The sequence below is a fragment of the Vulpes lagopus genome, chromosome 11 (assembly GCF_018345385.1).
Source record: "Vulpes lagopus strain Blue_001 chromosome 11, ASM1834538v1, whole genome shotgun sequence".
In the NCBI taxonomy this organism is placed as follows: Eukaryota; Metazoa; Chordata; class Mammalia; order Carnivora; family Canidae; genus Vulpes; species Vulpes lagopus.
Window position 1 is genome coordinate 15,223,637 of NC_054834.1, and position 20,403 is coordinate 15,244,039.

The following is a 20,403-nucleotide window of genomic DNA, read 5'->3' on the forward strand; positions in this document are numbered from 1 at the left end:
TCACAGTAATTTTTAAATTTGAAAAGTTACAATATATTTTCATTAAAATTAACTCAAAATATCACATTACATAAAAATATCAAATTTCACTCTCCAATTAAGACTAATTTCCCCCCTTTTTGGCAAAAGCAAATCAACATTTTGAAATATAATGTTTTTATATCAATAACATCCAACTACATGCATGTTTTATATCAATAACATCCAACTCCTAACCACATAATAGATGGGAACAAAATTACAAATAACGAAAAGTAATTTCTATTTGGCTCTAAGATGTATTTTTACCCTCACATTCAAATATGGGTATATGTTATACTATTTCAAATCAAATAATGAAGCTATGCCACAAAGATCTGACCCAGGAAATTGTGTAAAGCCACCAAAATTTCTTACCTCCTACACTACACTGCTTAAATCCTCTCTGCTTCCCACTCTGTGCAGGGGATGGACTCAGTAACTTTCAGGCTGAAATCCTACTTGTTCCCTCTCCATCCTCCCCAACTCCCTCCGCCCTTAAAAAAAAAATGAAAACAAAACCCCACTTTCTGTCCCAATCACACCTTCTCTAGGGGAGGAGGCCTTTCTTGGTGGTTGAACCAGGGTTGGGGGAGGGGAGACTGTGGTTCTGGTTCAAGGAGACTCCAGAGTGCTGCAAGGTTCAAGTCAAAAGGAGGTGAGAGAGTCAGGTCAAACAAACATCAATCAAAATGTATAATTCCCCCAAACTGGAAAATCACAGTTGACTATACAGCACAAATAATTCCAAAGGAAATTCAGAGGGTTCATTTTTCTATCTTGTCTACGACTACATGTAGTTGTATTATTCCTGAATGAGCAAAAAGAGAGATGGGATCCTATATGAATAAAGTTCAGAACTGATTGCCTATTACTCAGTCAACAATGAAGATTTCTAATAAACTCTAAGAGAGCTTCTCTGCCATAGGGACTTTTTCTAGCAAAACACACTTCACATTGACAGCAGCAATGCATCAAAAAATGCATTCATCAATTCCTTTAAAAGTGACCCTATCTTCTCCAAGATTAAATATCAAAGGTTAGCAAAATTCAAAAAGGTAAACTAATGGTGTAAAACATTTTACCTGCATTTGTCACAACAGATCATGTATCCATCATCATGTGTAAAACCACATATACACCTGGTTACATCAGTACCATAACTTCCATCCTCAGATGTGCTGATTGTAGTAGCACTGGAAGTTTCATCAAAATTAGGAGTGGTAAATATGCCTACTTCATTTTTGCTAATAAGAACTGATGGAGGAGGGGAAGCCGGAGGTGTTGGAGGAGGACGAGCACCATAATTATGGTCCTGGATAATTGAACACAAATACAGCACAATATAATTTCAACAATATGAACACAAATAAAATTTGATCCTTAATTTACATTCTCAAGAAATATGAAATTGGTCCATTTCTTCCTTAATACCTTTAAAATAATGACATGGTAAAGCTCGATATTAAACCATACTAGGAAGTGAAAATGTCTACCTAAAACCTCAGTCACCTACACAGTGACTTCCCTCAAACTCTTGCCCTCATCTCTCCAATCAAAAGACATCCTTACAAGCCATATGGTCAGGGATGCCTGGGTGGCTCAGCAGTTGAGCATCTGCCTTCAGCTCAGGGCATGATCCCGGGATCCGGGATTGAGTCTCACATCGGGCTCCTTATAGGGAGCCTGCTTCTCTCTCTCTCTCTTTCTGTCTCTGCCTCTCTCTCTCTCTCTGTCTCTCATGAATAAATGAATAAAATCTTTAAAACACACAAAAAAACTCCTATGGTCAAAGAGCTCCACCTTCAAGATAGAAGCAGGTACCAGAGGTTTAAAAAAAGAAAAGAAAAGAAAAGAAAAGAAAAACACTTCAGGAATGTGGATACTAAAAAAAAAAACAACAACAAAATGACTAATAAAACCATAAAACTATAAAAAAAAAACAAAAAACAAAAAACAAAATGACTAATAAAGACATATTATCACTATAAAGCATGTAACAGGAGATTTTTTAAAATTTGGTTTTTTAGGCAGCCCCAGTGGCTTAGTGGTTTAGTGCTGCCTTCAGCCCAGGGCACGATCCTGGAGACCCAGGATTGAGTCCCACGACAGGTTCCCTGCGTGGAGCCTGCTTCTCCCTCTGCCTGTGCCTCTGCCTATCTCTCTCTCTCTCTCTGTCTCTCATGAATAAGTAAATAAAATATTTTTAAAAATAATAATAATTGTACCTGGACAGTATCACAAATGTGTCCAGTTCTACAACTTTCAATCTAACCTCTGCCTCTTATTAGCTATGAAACACTGAATAAGTTAATTTAGATAAGCTTTCATTTTTTCAGCTATGAAACAGGAATTAAAATTATACCCATTCATGAGGTTGGTTTTGAAGATTAAATGAGATAATACATGTAAAAATGTTTAGAACTATGACACAGAAGTGCTCAATAAATGGTAATTACATAATTTACTATATAAATTACAATGTAAAATACAGAATCAACGGTAGATAGTGAATACAATTCCATGAATTTTTTATAGAGAATATAAAGAACTCTAACACTAAACTATTAACAGTATAATAATAATTTTAAAACTTGTAGAGAATGCCTCTTCTAGAATTTTAATCCCGTGAATAAATATAGTTAGAGCAATAAAAAAATTAAACTGCAAATTTAATACCTAATTGTTTAGATAATATAAGACAGTATTGTCTTTTAAATATTCAGTTTTATGCACAATACCTCAAACATCTACTTTCAACTTCTAGATAGAAAAAATACCACTCCAGAAAAATATTTGACACTTACCGCATAGGGCAAACCGATGTAACTGTGTGAATGATGCGAGCTGCTGGTATATAACTGGTGGGGATAACTGTTGGATTTCTCAACTACCACAGGGCTAGCTTCTACGGATTCTGGTCTGGAAGGGGAAAAAAATTGCATCAAAGAAAATTCCATTCATTTTTGTTCTGCTCATCAATTTAAAATTAAGCATTTACTTTATTGTCTATACAAATTTCTTTTTGTACCCTGTGGACAAGATATATCCTATATATCTTGTCTAGATTCTGGGTCATAACAAAACTTTTAAGTAAAATCAATGTCTCTCCTCCAAGTTCAAATACAGTTGAAGAATGAACATTATATAATATACTCAGTGGCACTGGGGGCATTACACACAGGGGAGGACAAAAGTGGCAGAAACAATTTAAACAGGATGAAGAACATACTGAATCTACATGGGCCCCAGTGTCAATGTGAATGAAGTATACATTTTAATGTTCAAAACTGTACGTATGTGTTAGTGTGCCAAGAAGTAATAAAGCCATGGAAAATATCATTTAAAGTTAAGAAATAAGAAACTTCATAATGAACCAAGGTTTGCTTATGAAAAAATACAAGCAGCAGCCTGTAGTAAGATGAGCAATTAATGAAATGGTTAAGTAGTGATGACGTGACCATCAATTGATACAACTGGGACTAACACACTTACCCTCTGTGACTGCCACATAAGCTCCCTGGCCTAGCATTTTCCATATACCACTCTCCCAATTTCCTTACTCATATCAATCCTCCTGAACCTTGTCCTGGTAATTCCTATTGATCAATGTGGTAGTGAACCTACTTCAGAGAACAATTCACAATGAAATTGCTTCCTGCCTTGCACACACAAAACATGATTTGTTTCTGTGCCCTTATTCTTGCCATAGCCACCAACTGAGATTTTATGATACTCCTTATCCTCTCATTCAAAATTTGCCCTTAGAACTTAGTACTATTTGTACTCTTCATGGTTTAAGACTTCTTAATGCAGTTACATTCTAGTTGTCCTACTTCTATAGTTAACTGCTTCTTCATACACTGCTCCTGTCTCACTCCCCTATACAAAGTCTCATTTTAGCTCTAAGTGACTGCTGCCATGAGATCTAATATTCCACAACCAGGAAAGAACGGAGGCACAAACTGAGGTTGTTACATGGTTCTGGAGGAAATTACAGAAAAGCTTACAAAATGTTTTGAATACTTTAAAAATCAATACTCACCTAATGCCTATGCTGCTATTTTATTGTTTTTATGCTGTTATTTTGAAAATTATTTGTTCACTCCTTCTTTTAAAAAAGAAATATTTTTAAATTTTAAAATCAATACATTCTCATTGCTTAAAACTTAAATACCTAAGAAAGTGAAAACCATGTCTTCATCCAAAACTCACACTCATGTTAAGATACAATGTAATTCCCTCTAAATTCTATCCATAAATATACATAAGAGCTGTTTATTTTTAAAAATGACAATATACTATATTTGCTTTTTCAATTTGCTTGTTCCATCTTTCAGTGTCAATACTTATCTACCTTATTTCTGGTAATAATTGCTGACTTCATTATGTAAATGTACATAGTTTACTTAATAATCTTCCTACTGGTGGGGGCATCTGGGTGGCTCAGGCAGTTAAGTGTCAGACTTGATTTCAGCTCAGGTCCTGATTTTAGCATTGTGTGATCCAGCCTGGCATCAGGCTCTACACTTAGCACGGAGTTCGCCTTAAAGGCTCTCGTTCTCACTCTGCCCTTTCCCCAGCTTGCATACACACTCTTTCTCTATATAAATAAATAAAATTATAAAGGAAATTAAAAAGGAAAGAAAGCAATTTCCCTATTGGTGGATATTTCTTTATATTTTTCACTGTTAAAGGCATCATTGCATTTATAGACCCTTCAACAGATCTTCTTTAAATACACGAGAATATTTCTACAATATGGATCCCTGAGGAAATGCTCAACAGAAGGGCAAATGCATATAAAATAGATATTAGTAAGTTGCCTTTGACTGATTTACAGTATCAATTGCTTTAAAAATTCTTCAAAACTTATACAGAAGGGGGATCCCTGGGTGGCGCAGCGGTTTGGCACCTGCCTTTGGCCCAGGGCGCGATCCTGAAGACCCAGGATCGAATCCCACATCGGGCTCCCGGTGCATGGAGCCTGCTTCTCCCTCTGCCTGTGTCTCTGCCTCTCTCTGTGTGTGTGTGACTATCATAAATAAATAAGAATTAAAAAAATATTAAAAAAAAAAAAAAACTTATACAGAAGGAAGAAGTCAGGGCACATGGGTGACTCAGACAGCCAAGCATCTGACTCTTGATTTCAGTTCTAGTCATGATCTCAGGGTCGTGGGATCAAAGCCCCAAGTTGGGAGTCTACTTGAGGAGTGATTTTTCTCTCTCACTCTGCCTTTCCCACAACTTGTGTTTGACTATGTGCACGCATGTGCAAGCGTGCTCTCTCTCAAATAAATCTTAGAAATATTACGTAGAAGGAAAAAGAATTTTGGCAATTCCTAGGGCAGCCCTGGTGGCGCAGCGGTTTAGCGCCACCTGCAGCCCAGGGCATGATCCTGGAGACCCAGGATAGAGTACCACATTGGGCTCCCTGCATGGAGCCTGCTTCTCCCTCTGTCTGTGTCTCTGCCTCTCTCTCTCTCTCTCTCTCTCTCTCTGTGCCGCTATGAATGAATAAATAAAATCTTAAAAAAAAAAAATTTGGCAATTCCTGATCTATAATACTATTTTTAAGGCAACATGAGATATTTTGGTCAAAATACAAAGACTTACACTTTTTTTTTTTTTAAAGATTTTATTTATTTATTCATGAGAGAGAGAGAGAGAGGCAGAGACACAGGCAGAGGGAGAAGCAGGCTCCATGCAGGGAGCCTGACATGGGACTCGATCCCGGGACTCCAGGATCAGACCCTGGGCCAAAGGCGGCGCTAAACCGCTGAGCCACCAGGGCTGCCCAGACTTACACTTAAAGATTTAGATCAAACTCTGAATATACTACTAAAGAGTATGGCAAAAACTTTATTTTGAAGTAGTTAATGGTTAAGCATAAAAAAACTTTCCAAAAAAAAAAACAAACAAACCCTGTCAGCACAAAAGCAGTTAAATTCAAGCATGTAAATCAGTCACAAACACATAACCTCATGATTCAAACTGAAGCTGCACCACTGACACTTTGGTAATTAAAAGTAGAAATTCTTTATCAAGATCCTCATCTCTAATGCTGCTTATACTAAAAGTAATTTTTAAAAGGTAACACTTTTTGAAAGTGTTACTTTAATGTCAACCATAAATTTGGTTGACATATTTTAAGGATTTTTCCCGAATGATAAAATAGTATTTAAAAAAAAGTAACACAACAACATGTATCTTTAGAAATATTCTTTAAAAGCTCCATGGTGTTAAATGTCCCCAAAGCTCTGCATTTCCAGAACATGGTAAACGTGCAACTTTGTGACAAATACCAAAGTCAAACATCCTTGATCCAGTAACCCCATTTTTGGGAATTTATCCTAAGAAAGTAATTCCCACTAGACAAAGACCTGCAGATTTGAGATGTTTAGTGTAACACTATTTATAAAACTATGTATAAGAGAAATCATTTAATATCCACTCAAAATATGATTAATTAAATCCAGGTAAACCTACCCTATTTATATATGGATAATATCTTGGCAGGAACTCATAACAAAAATCACTATACTGAGGTCATAGGAGTTTCCCTCAAAATCTTCTGGCCCATTTAATACATTTCTAATGTCAGGGCTAAAGGGATAATATACAATAACAAATTTCTGTGTAAACAGCTGCTACAGTACTATGTTTAGCCAATACATACAGACATAAATACATATACCTACACACATACATAAATAACAATATACAGGCATAACATTTATAACAGAAACTATATTAGCATATTTCTATAAATAACTGCATATCAAAACATAAGTCATAGTGCTTTGTTCACCCTACAGACAGATGAGATTTCACTTACATAATTTTGATGTCACTTTTCAAATAGCAGGATACTTATTTGTACTCATTTATATATGGCTTTGTATGTGTCCTTAAATCACTGAAACAATGATCACTGTCAAAAAGATAATCTCTATTCAAGGGAAACTTCCCAAAAGATAACCACTCTCTAGTCTGACAATTCAAAGTGTTAAAAAATAGCACATAATTAAAGTATTTGTAATATATGAGCAATAAAGGCGGGTGCCTGGGTGGCTCAGTCGGTTTGGTGTCCAACTCTTGGTTTTGGCTCAGGTCATGATTTTAGGGTCATGACATAAAGCCTCCATGTTTGACTCTGTGCTCAGTAGGGAGTCTGCTTCTTTCCCTCTCACCCTGCCCCTCCCACTGTCGACACACTCTCTAAAATAAATAAATTAGTCTTTAAAGAAAAAAACAGATACATACATACATACATATATGTATGCAGTAAGGTATGGCCAAATGGTCAAAACAGCATTTGTAGATGAACTCTCTTTTTCAAACCTCTGAATTCTGTTTCTCACAAACTGAGGACATGAAATGCATAGAGCTTTCTAATATGTAACGTGGCTCTAAAATGAAACTTAAAAATATGCTCTCTTAAAAAAGAATTATGTTCTCTTGTTGACTAAGCCAACACTCAAATACTAACTGCTTCTTTTGGAAGTTCCCTAATAGCTAATAAATGCAGAAGAAGCGATCAAAGTAGAAAAATCATGAATTTTCAACCCTCTAGAGATGATGGATTTAAGCAACAGATAGCCAATGGATGCTAAAACCTTGAAAGGTTGAAAGCTAATGGCCAGATAAGGCTAACAACACCTGAATCTTTTTCTCTTTTTTTTTTTCCTGAGGGGGGGGGGGGCAGAAAGAGAAGCAGGCTCTCTGCGGGGAACCTGATGTGGGACTCAATCCCAGGACCCCAGGATCACAATTTGAGCCGAAGACAGATGCTCAACCACTGAGCCACCCAGGCGCCCCTGAATCTGTTCATTCTTTTTATCATTGAAAGTTACACAACCAAGTTTTATGTACCTCTCTAATACTATACAACAGAAATTACAAAGTCCCACACACAAAATATTATGCTGAAAAGAAAAAGGGAGGAAAATGAGAGAGGTAATAAAAGAATCTGAAGCTAATCACATCTCCACATCTAAATACCAGTTTACAGAAATATGGGGATAAGTAGATTTATCCATGACAGCAAAAGGAAGCAACAGGCCAAATCCAGAATGTTAAAACTTCTAGAGACCAAAAGACTCAGTTTTTCAACAGTGTATGGTATGAGGAAAAACAAATTTAAAAGGCTGCTGCAGATAAAAAGAGATTCAAAGATATTTCAATCAAATACAAGTGTGGATCTTGTCTGGATGTCAATAGAACACACCAGTTACGAAGAGTTTTCAGACAAGTAAGGGAAATCTGAAGATGAACTGGGTATATTAAGAAAGTTAATTCTGTCATATGAAATAACAGTATTGTGGTTTTAAAAAAATCCTTATCTTTAAGTGATGTACAGTGAAGAAAACATAGGTAAAATGATGTGGGGATTTGCTTTAAATATTAAATAAAACTGTAAGATAAGACTGGCAAATCTTTGCACTTATCTTACGTTTCATATCTTTTATTCAATAGGTACCTGTAAAAATGGTATACTATTTCCTTTCCACCCAACTCAGGAAAATATCCTAGGCATTTCTATTTCTAAGCCTCAACCCTTACTTCTTGATTTCAACACATTTCTCATAACTTTACTTCATATACTCAAGGAGTACTTTCCTAAATGCTTCAACTCATCAAAATGTTTATAAATCCTATGGATTCCTATAGCACTTATTTATTGTATTGTTAATTTATTACTTTTCATGTAGTATTTTTGTATGCTACCAGTCTTATCCCATATATTTATTTTTTTCTTCCAAACTCCATAAAAATTAACAAGTCTTCTCTCTTAAAAAAACAAAACAAAACCATGGGGATGCCTGGCTGACTCAGTCAGAACTTTCGGCTCTTGATCTCACAGGGTTGTAAGTTCAAGCCCCATGTGGGATGTAGAGATTACTTTAATTAATTAATTAAAACTTTTAGAAATGCATGAAATTAGGACATAAGTGTCTATGGATGGCCATTCAATGGGTGTACAGTTGAGTAGTCACCTTTCTAAATTTGAACTTATTATCTGTAATGTGGGGATAAATATACCCCTTTCACCTTCTCTCCAGCAATATGGATGATACTCAAATGAAAGAATATTAAAATCCATTTTTTTTGAAAATGCATTTTCTCAACTATAATGCATTATACAGATGTACAACACTACTTATTTTTTCAGAAATGTCTCTAAAGTATAACTAAGTATTCAGTCTAAAATTGCTTTTCAATTATTTTATTTTTAAAGATTTTATTTATGAGAGAGAGAGAGAGAGAAAGAGAGAGAGAGGCAGAGACACAGGCAGAGGGAGAAACAGGCTCCATGCAGGGAGCCCAATGCGGGACTCGATCCCGGGACTCTAGGATCACGCTCTGGGCCAAAGGCAGACACTAAACCGCTGAGCTACTGAGGCATCCCACGTACATCATTTTTCTATACTTAACTTTCCTTGTCTTTTTTTTTTTCCTTGTCTTTTTTAATAACACAAGCTCCAGGAGGCAAGGAGCTACATACTACCAACAAAATAAGAAATAGAAAATAATATGACAACAGAATGGCATTAATGTTCTAATTCCAGTTACTGCTTAAATCATTCATAATTTTGACACAAAAGCTAAGTAAGCAGGGAAATCGCCATCATTGGCAGCATTTTTCAAATGTTCTAAATGATTTTTCTCAATATTACTGTATATCTAGATGTTTATTTATTTGAGAGAGAGAAAATGCCACACAAACATCCTGCAGAGCACAGAACCTGATACAGGGCTTTATCCCAGGACCCTGAGATCATGACCCCAGCCAAAGTCAGACACTTAAATGACTGAGACACCCAGGCACCTCTGCACATTTAAGATATTAGATAATCATGGTTTTTTTTTAAAGATTTATTTTTAAGTAATCTCTACACCCCACGGAGGGGCTCAAACTCACAACTCTGAGATCAAGAGTTGCATGCTCCACTGACTGAGCCAGCCAGGTGCCCCTTAAATGTTTAAATTATTTCTGTTCTTTTCTTTTCCCCAAGATTTTATTTATTTATTTGACAGAGAGAGAGACAGAGAGAGAGAGAGAGAGAATGAATGCGTACAAGCATAGGGAGAAGCAGAGGGAGAAGTGGACTTCCCGCTGAGCAGGAAGCTGGATGCAGCACTTGATCCCAGGACCCCAAGATCATGACCTGGGCAGAAGGCAGATGCTTAACCAACTGAGCCATCCAGGTACCCCTAAATCACTTCTGTTTTAAGTAGGCTCCACTCCCAGTGTGAACCCAACACAGGGCTTGAACAGATCAAAACCTAAGCTGAGATCAAGAGTCAGACACTTACCTGAGTCACCCAAGTGCCTCTAAACGGTTTTTAAAGTAACAACTTTAAGGTTTCTGGTTGGAAAGTTTTTGGTTTTTTTAAAGATTTTATTTATTTATTCATGAGAGAGGCAGAGACACAGGCAGAGGGAGAAGCAGGTTCCCTGAAGGGAGCTTGATGCTGGACTCAATCCCAGGGCCCCAGGATCACAACCTGAGCCAAAGGCAGGTGCTCAACCACTGAGCCACCTATTAACTTATTAACTTTCAAGAAACAAATTTAAAAAAGAAAAAAGAAAAAAATTTTTAAGTTAATCTCTACACCCAAAGTGGGGCTCGAACTCATGACCCTGAGTAATGATGAGTCTCATGTTCTACCAACCAAACCAGCCAGGAACTCCTTATTAACCATCTTTTTAACATAGCCCCTTAAGCCCTGGTGATCATTTATCTTTCTTCAGATCCATTTATTTCTTCAATAAGATGTAATAGGTTTGGTACTCCAGTCATGAGTATAATACACTCTGTAGAAAGTGATGATGATCTCATGATGATCACTTTCAAGATTCTTTTGATATAGCTTATTATACTAAAGTAAAAAAAAAATCACCTTATTTTAATATTTCTATCCTTGCCTATAGAGAAACATTAGCCATTTTCTGCTGACTCACTGTATTCTCAAATTTGTATTTTATCACCAACATATGCTTTCAGTACATCAAAGAATCAATCTGGAGACATCATTCTGTAGTCCCTATTCCAAAGAAGTCATATAGACATTAAAATAAGAGCAACCCTAGTAATACTGGAGGACACAACTGTTTATAGCCCTTCATCCAGAAAGTTTAAACCTACACTTTGTTTCCAACTATGACAAATCGTAGTCATAACATTTTTTCTAAGTTCTTTTTAGTGGATTTACCTTATGGTCAAAGGAGCATACAAACTCTAATTCAACAAAATTTCTATGATGGTGTTCACTATGTGGTTAAGGTAACCTGTTAGATCCTAGACAGAATAAACAGATATATAAAACATACTCCTATCACTCAGTTTCTGATCCTGGAAGGAACGGCAGGGTTAGCAAAAAGAGACAGGTACATAAAACCTACTATGCAAGACACAAACAGGATAATGTCATAAGAAAAGTATGGGCAGATACTTAACAAAACTCATTCCTCCTGTGTGAGATTTTGCTTTTTTTTTTTTTAAAGATTTTATTTATTTATTCATGAAACACACACACACAGAGGCAGACACAGACAGAGGGAGAAGCAGGCCCCATGCAGGGAAGCCTGACGTGGGACTTGATCCCGGGACTCCAGGATCACGCTCTGAGCTGAAGGCAGGGGCTAAAATACTGAGCCACCCAGGGATCCCCGAGATTTTGCTATTTAGTTAACTTTCTACCCCTCTCTGTTACCCTAAAACCTGATAAGGTAATCTGCTATATTACTCAGCAAATTAAAATGGCCCTGATTGGTTAGTAAGTTGTGTCTAGATGGAGAAAACTATAAAGATTTGAGGAGGATGTCACAGATTTGAACTTCCCAAAGATACAGTAACTCTTCTAACTGGCATGCTCCTCCTTGAAGGGAACCTGGAAACTCTGCCTATGATTGTTACAAGAAATACTGGCTCTGAGGCGTATAAGGGCTCTGAATCAGGAGACTCATACCACTCAATGTGGACCTTGTCTCTTCGTACCTGACCAGTCACCTCAGAAGCCAAAGAAAATAGTTTCTGGATGGCTAACTCCTACATGGTCTCATACAGACAATGAACAACTGATGCTAACCTCTGATAAACTGTGACTCCTGTCTTGTATACCATGTAGACTAGTGCCAACCGTGGCCTATGATAGTCTTACTAGTCTCAATGTTTAGTTGAACCTAGTAAGATCTCCTTGGGGAATCTGCAAAAGTTCAAAGTTCAAGGTTCTAGAATGAAGGGGATTCAAGAGAAGACCGTATCTATCCTGAGTAACAGGGAGGATAAGGAATAACATCATGAGGTTTCATTATAAAGTGAGAATACTTCTGAAAGACAGGACTTCAAACATTGGAATTTATACCAAGAATATATCTTCTACTGAAAAAAAAATTTTTTTAAAAAACCAGTAATGATAGAGAAAGACAATATCCCAAATATATGCAAAAAGAGGAAAAATGGCATGGGGAGTTTTCAAGGAATATGAAGAGGTCAGTTAGAATGATGTTTGTTTAGTTAGCTATTTGTCAAAATTAAGTAACATACAAAATCCTGCAATGGAGGGAGGGAGATTTTTCTTTGTAGATTTGTATTTAGAGAAACATGTTAGACTAAGTCTTCAGGTGATCTGTACACCAAGATCATCAATCACAAATAAGCACTTGAGCTGAAATCTCATGATGGTATTCAGTATAAAGTGGAGGTCAACCAAGATCACTCTAAACAGATTTAAATGTTTTTTCTAGGGATCCCTGGGTGGCGCAGCAGTTTGGCGCTTGCCTTTGGCCCAGGGCACAATCCTGGAGACTCGGGATCGAATCCCACATCGGGCTCCCAGTGCATGGAGCCTGCTTCTCCCTCTGCCTGTGTCTCTGCCTCTCTCTCTGTGTGACTATCATAAATAAATAAATAAATAAATAAATAAATAAATAAATAAATAAATAAATAAATAATTTTAAAAAAATAAATGTTTTTTCTAGCTCAAAATTAAAACAGCAAAAAATAAAAAATAAAACTTCATAGGGTTCACAGAGCCTCTGGGCATTCCATCCATAGGCCTCAGTTTGACTAGTAAAGATTAAACAAATATTGGGGGCTGGTGCTTGCCAAGGACTATGAAAGATAAAACACAGTCCCTGTCTTTAAGGAACTTACATAGTTTTAATTCACTCAATAAACATTTAAGCCCACATTGTAAGCAGAAGACACAAGAGAAAAAAAAAAAAAAGAAAAAAAAAAGACACTGAGATGCTGGAAATTAAGAAATAAAGAAGTGAAAGAAGCAGTCCTTAAGAAATTTATGTATGGGAAGACAAGTATAACAATGATTACAGTAGTATCATCAGAGGTATGTACAGAGGCTCTTCATAATAGTAATCATATTTACCAAATTTTAAAGAATGAAAAGTTAACAAGCCCAAGAAAGAGGTGGAAGAGATGAAGAAGGTATTCCACACAAAGTACACATGCAGAGATACAAGTACCAAGACATGTTTAAGCATGTTTTTCTAAGCATGACTAACACAATCATGACATCACATCACCTGTGATGCAGGTTATAATTTTTTTACAGTTCTACTTAACTGAAGGAACGAAATTTTTTAAAGATCAGGCTCAGAAATCTACAATAAGCACATGTTCACTGAAGTTTAGGAAGCACAAATTAAATTTTTTTTTTTAATTTTTATTTATTTATGATAGTCACAGAGAGAGAGAGAGGGGCAGAGATACAGGCAGAGGGAGAAGCAGGCTCCATGCACCGGGAGCCTGACGTGGGATTCGATCCCGGGTCTCCAGGATCGCGCCCTGGGCCAAAGGCAGGCGCCAAACCGCTGCGCCACCCAGGGATCCCCAGGAAGCACAAATTAAAAAGAATTGCCCATGTACCTCAATACCAAAAACCCAAATAATCCAAATTAAAAATGGGTGGAGGACCTGTATAGACATTTTTTCAGACATACAGATGGCCAACAGACACATGGAAAGATGCTCAACATCACTAATCATGAGGGAAATGCAAATCAAAACAACAAGGGGATGCCTGGGTGGCTCAGTGGTTGAGCATCTGCATTTGGCTCATGGTATGATCCCCAAGTCCTAGGATCAAGTCCCACATCAGGCTCCTTGCATGGAGCCTACTTCTCTTTGTGTGTCTTTGCTTCTGTCTCTCATGAACAAATAAAATCTTTAAAAAACAACAACGAGGTATCACCTTACACCTGTCAGAATGGCTAGAATCAAAAACACAAGAAATAACAAGCATTAGCAAGGATGTAGAGAAAAAAGAACACTCATGCACTGTTGGTGGGCATGTAAACTGGGGCAGCCACTATGGATAATAGTATGGTGGATTCTCAAAAAATTAAAAAACAGAATTACCATATGATCCAGTGATCCCACAACTAGATACCCAAAGAAAATGAAAACACTAGTTCAAAAAGATGTATACACCCCTATGTTTACTGCATTATTTAAAACAGCCAACACATGGAGCCAACCGAAGTGTCTGTCAGCAGATGAATGAAGAAGCTGTATATACACATACACACATAGAAATGTTACTCAGTCATAAAAAAGAATGAGACCTTGCCATTTGTAACACTGATGGACATAGAGGGTATGAAAAAGTGAAATAAGTCAGAGAAAGACAAATACCATATGATTTCACTCATGAAATTTAAGAAACAAATGCACAAAGGAAAAAAAACAAACTCAAATACAAAGAACAAACTTGTGGTTGCTAGCAGGGAGGTGGATGGGTGAAATAGATAAAGGAGATACACTTATTGTAGGGGAGGTGGGCGGGAGTTTGGGGTAACTGGGTGAGAGGCACTGAGAAGGGCACTTGATGGGATGAGCACTAGGTGTTATACTGTATGTCGTTAGCAAATCAAATTTCAATAAAAGCAAATGGAAAAAAAACCCAAATACACTTATTGTGATGAGCACTGAGTAATGTATAAAACTGCTGCATCATTATATTGTACACTTGAGATGAATACTGGATTTTTTTTTTACAATTTTTTTTTTTTTTTTTTTTTATGATAGTTGCACAGAGAGAGAGAGAGGCAGAGACACAGGCAGAGGGAGAAGTAGGCTCCATGCACCGGGAGCCCGATGTGGGACTCAATCCCGGGTCTCCAGGACCGCACCCTGGGCCAAAGGCAGGCGCTAAACCGCTGCGCCACCCAGGGATCCCTGAATACTGGATTTTTAAAAGTATTTATTTATTTGAGGGAGAGAGTACACACATGTGTTCTCTCTCAAAGAAAAGAACTGCTAAAATTCAGAGCAGAGAGGGTTAAAGGTATGCCGAAGAGGCCAGAGATGAAAGCAGATAAAGTCAGCCAAGTACCAGTTCAAAAAATACCCTGGGTATCTAGCTAAGGAACAGAACATGACCTTTATTCTGAAAAACTGTACAGAGCCATTAATGGTTTCTCCAGCAAGAAGATAGCTATGTGATCGGAGTAGCAGCATTTCAAGATAAAGCTGAGGACTTCAAATGTAAGGTTGAGTAATCTGAACTATAAATAATTCTCTCAGATTCAGTAGGTTCAGGAAGAGTCCTGATTCTGATCAGAGCATGTAAAAAGTGCTACCTCTCTAAGACTCCTTCCTCAACCCCACTTATAAATTACCTTTGCTTTCTTTGCTTCCCTGAAGAAAACACTTAGTATCCTGTATAGTTTAAAAGTATTCTTCATGAGCAAATGGTGCCCATGGTCCAAATTAGTAACTTTGTTTTACTTAAGAAAGGGATACTAAAATGTGCAACTTGCTCTTTACAACTAATAATGTCTGCAATTGAGTTCCTTCAATTCTCAAGTATGGGACCAACTCACCTCACTGATTTACCTACATTAATTTTCTACTACGTACAGAACACTGAGCACATTAACCACTGTTAGATTCATGTGATATTTAGTTACTTTTTTTTTTTTTAAGGTTTAATTTATTTATTCATGAGAGACAGACAGACAGACAGAGAGAGGCACAGACACAGACAGAGGGAGAAGCAGGCTCCATTCCATGCAGGGAGCCTGACATGGGACTCGATCCTGAGTCTCCAGGACCACACCCTGGGCGGAAGGCAGCCCTAAACCGCTGAGCCACCTGGGCTGCCCCAATATTTAGTTACTTTCAATGATGATGTGGGAATAAAAGACTTTCAAATATTTTATGACTAAAAGACAATTCTTAGTAATCTCTTAATCTGTCAATTACACTAACAATAGGAAGTTCCAATTAACTCTCAAGCAGCCTTATGTTTTTAAAACCTTACCAAAAAAATAAAATAAAATAAAAAATAAAAAATAAAACCTTATCAAACTTGGTGTTATTTACCAAATATGCTTTAAATTCTCTTTTCTTCCACTTAATTTCTAATTATTACATGACGTGCCAAACTTCTTTGCGTCTACCTTTCCCCTTAACAGAATGTTCTGCATTCTGAGAGAACCCTTTAATTTGATATTTATTTTAAAGGTTTATTTGAGAGAGAGAGCACACTCGCACACGTGAACACATAAGTTGGGGGTGGGGGACAAAGGAGAGGGGAGAGAGAAAGAGAGCAGACTCCCTGCTGAGCAGGGAGCCTGACTGGGCTTGATCTCAGGACCATGACTGGAGCCAAAGACAGACACTATATTACTGAGCCACCCCAGCACCCCAGCTGTTTTATTTATAACAGAATCTTTTATTTGGCTGTTTAGCCACACAAAGATTAAATCAGTTTCAAGTGCCCATTTTTTATCTATAGCACATTACTACCAAGCTTCCAAACAGGAATCTTTAAACAGAGAGTTAAGAAAATAAAATTATATTTTAAACTCCTACATCTAACTAGTCTGGGAAATTCCATTACTTAATCCTTCATCAGTTAAAGAAAACGTGATTTAAAATGTCCTAGTCAAAATACTATCACTTACCAAAAAAAACCCATCACTTATTAAAATTCTAATACTGGAGAATTTTATATCCCTCCTACTTCTACATTCTGTCCTAAGGTATTCTTTTTTTTTTCTGTCCTAATGTATTCTATCACAGTCAGTACAATCACTCAGGTAATGTATATAGTAAATTTTAGTCTCTCTCTAGTTCTGTTTTAATGTTGCTAGGTTCCTAAAGCCTTTTATTATTTCCCAGATTCCTGAAGTAGGTACTAACCAAAACAGCTACTTTAAAGAACTACAGCATTCAACTTACTGAAATCACACCAATTGTATAAGATTTTTTATACAGAAGACACAATTTGTTCAATTCTAAACCTCCTTACGTTTTCCTACAATGGAGAGACTATAAATTTTTTAGTTTTAGTTCTGTCTCTCCTAAACAACTGAAATAAAATTAGCTAAGATATGAACATTCAACAATCATTATTCCTATATAATAAGCTTCAGGGATCCCAAGAGACCACTATGATTCATGACTCAATACTTACTACATACCAGGCCCTGTGGTATGTGCTGCACATCCAGTGATATAATAAAACACATCTTTGTATACGATGAAGCTTGTATTTTAGTAAACAGGAAAAAATAAGAAAACAAAACAAGACTGCTTCAGAGAAGTTTTTCAGAGGAAAGACTTCATGGAAAAGTTGTATTTGAGCTCAACTAAGACTATGCTAAGGGCAAAAAAAGAATGTTCCAGGCAAGATGGAACAGGAAGTACAAAGGTCCCAAGCAGAAACAAGTTCAAAATGTTCAAAAGAACAAGGGAAATAATATCAATATGGGAATAACAGTAGGCTGAAAGGAGAATATTGAATAGAGGTTAGAAAAGTGAGGCCCACAGTGCCAAAAGAAGTTAGATTTTAAGTCAACAAAAAAGGGATCCCTGGGTGGCGCAGCGGTTTAGCGCCTGCCTTTGGCCCAGGGCGCGATCCTGGAGACCCGGGATCAAGTCCCACGTCGGGCTCCCGGTGCATGGAGCCTGCTTCTCCCTCTGCCTGTGTCTCTGCCTCTCTCTCTCTCTCTCTGTGTTTGGCTATCATAAATAAATTTAAAAAAAATTAAAAAAATTAAAAAAAAATAAGTCAACAAAAAAATCAGTGGAAGGTTTTCAAGTGGGAAAAATTTAAGATTTGATTTATGCTTCAGAAGAATCATATTGCCTTCTATAGACAGAATGAATTGCAGAAAGCAAAACAGAAACATGGAGATTACTGTAGTGTCTAAGCAAGAGATGAAAATGGCTTAAACTAGGACAACAGGAGAAATGGAGAGAAGCATAATGATTCTAAGTGCATTTTGTAGGAAGACACAGGATTAACCAATCAATCAGACATGGTAAGGGAAAAGGAATAACCCAGAAGAACTTACCTTAGGGTTTTGGCTTAAGCAACTGGGTAGATGGAGTTATTTAAAGAAAAAGATGAGCGTAGAGCAGAAGGGAAACAGATTTGAGGGAAGAAAATCAAGCAATAAATGAGAAAGAGTGGCCACTTAAGTGTGGTATCCAGAAAGCCAAGAGAGAATATAATAAAATATAATATAATATAATAAATAGTGAAAAAGGGATTATAAGGGAAAGGAGAGAAGAGGAGTGGGAAAATCTTTCTAGTAGGAGGAACTGGTTATTTATATCAAATGCTGATAAAGCTATATAAATTATAGACTACCAATTAGTTTGACAACATGGGTATTTATCATGGTGATGTGTAGCCTGATGCTGAATGTAAACTCTTTCAAGGAGTTTGCTATAAAAAGGAACAGAAAAATGGAATAAGAAAAAAGGGTAGCAATTTTAAGATCGTTATAGAAGATGGTAATGATCTTATTAGAAAAAAAATTGAAGATGCAGGAAATATTGGATAGCTGTAGGTGAGAGTGAAGTATAAACATCCTCAAAAAGATAAGGAAGGGGGCGCCTGGGTGGCTCAGCCAGTTAAGCATCTGCTACAGCTCAGGTCATGATCCTGGGGTCCTGGGATGGAGCCCTGCATATTAGGCTCCCTGCTCAGTGAGGAGCATGCATCTCCCTCTCCCTCTGCTGCTTATCCTTCTTGAGCTCTGTCTCCCTGTCAAATAAATAAGTCAAATCTTTAAAAAAAAAAAAAAAAAAAAAGATGAGGGATGAGATCCAGGCAGATCTCTCCAGAAAAAAAGTGGAGGTGGAAGAAAAAGACTCTACCAACAATGACATTTTTCTATTTTACAAGAAAAGTTAATTTGAATATAAATAGATTTTAGATGTGAAGTTGTGTCTCTAGCACCTGAAACAGTGGCTGGTATATTATAAGCCCTTAATAGGGTTGGGTGGCTCAGTCAGTTAAGCATCTGCCTTTAGATCAGGTCATGATCTCAGGGTCTTGGGAGGGAGTTCCACACTGAGCTCCACATCCGGCTTCCTGCTCAGCAGAAGTCTGCTTCTCCCCTTCCCTCTGCTCCCGCACCCTGCTCCCCGCTCCCCCCATCCCCATCACGCTCTCTCTCAAATAAACGACTGAATAAATAAGCTGTGACCCTCAGAAACCGGGGACTTTTATGATTTCCTTTTTCCTCAACAAAAATTTAATTTCTTCTCTGTATAATCCTTTAAGATATAGTTTGATTTTTTTAAATTATTTTTTTTAATATTTTATTTATTCATGAAAGGCAGAGAGAGAGAGAGAGAGAGACGGAGGGGCAGAGACATAGGCAGAGGGAGAAGCAGGCTCCCTGCAACAAGCCCGATATGGGACTCGATCCCAGGACTCTGAGATCATGACATGAGCCAAAGGTAGACACTTTATCAACTGAGCTACCCAGGCACCTCTACAGTTTGATTTTTTTTTTTTTTACACAGTTTGATTTTAATGAGTTCTTCGTATAAGTGTTTTAATTAAAACCTCTAAATTTCCTTTAATGCTAAAATATTCACTAATGTACACTTGGGTATCAATATTGGCACATGGATAGAGTGAATCCCTAATTGCTATAGCAATAGGTATAAAAAATCTCCCTGAGTTCTCAATATGCTCCTTCAGATTTGTGATCAAAGCTTGTCAATTTTCTTTTATCCTTATTATAATCTATTATTTTTTAAAGACAGCATATGAAAGTTATACACATTACAATAACATATCAAGAAACTTTTTAAAATGGAGAGCAGGGGGACGCCTGCATGGCTCAGTAGTTGGGCGTTTGCCTTTGGCTAGGGGCATGATCCCAAGGTTCCGGGATCAAGTCCCACATCGGGCTCCCTGCATGGGGCCTGCTTCTCCCTCTACCTCTCTCTCTGTCTCTTATAAATAAATAAAATCTTTAAAAAATAAAATAAAATAATTAAAAAATATATTAAAATAAATTAAGTGGTGTGTATACACACACACACACACACACACACACACACACACACACACACACAATGGAATATTACTCAGCCATTAGAA

General features: G+C 37.1%; 1 protein-coding gene across 1 annotated transcript in view; it reads right to left on the bottom strand.

Annotated features, from left to right (window-relative positions):
- The window catches only part of KMT2E (lysine methyltransferase 2E (inactive)), a 96,794-nt gene that overhangs the window by 40,430 nt on the left and 35,961 nt on the right, over positions 1 to 20,403 (bottom strand). Inside the window, exons 4-5 of the mRNA XM_041722314.1 lie at positions 2,826 to 2,940; positions 1,104 to 1,333 (exon numbers count right to left, since the gene is read on the bottom strand). Coding sequence (XP_041578248.1) covers positions 1,104 to 1,333; positions 2,826 to 2,940 — 345 coding nt within the window. The remainder of the gene's footprint in view (positions 1 to 1,103; positions 1,334 to 2,825; positions 2,941 to 20,403) is intronic.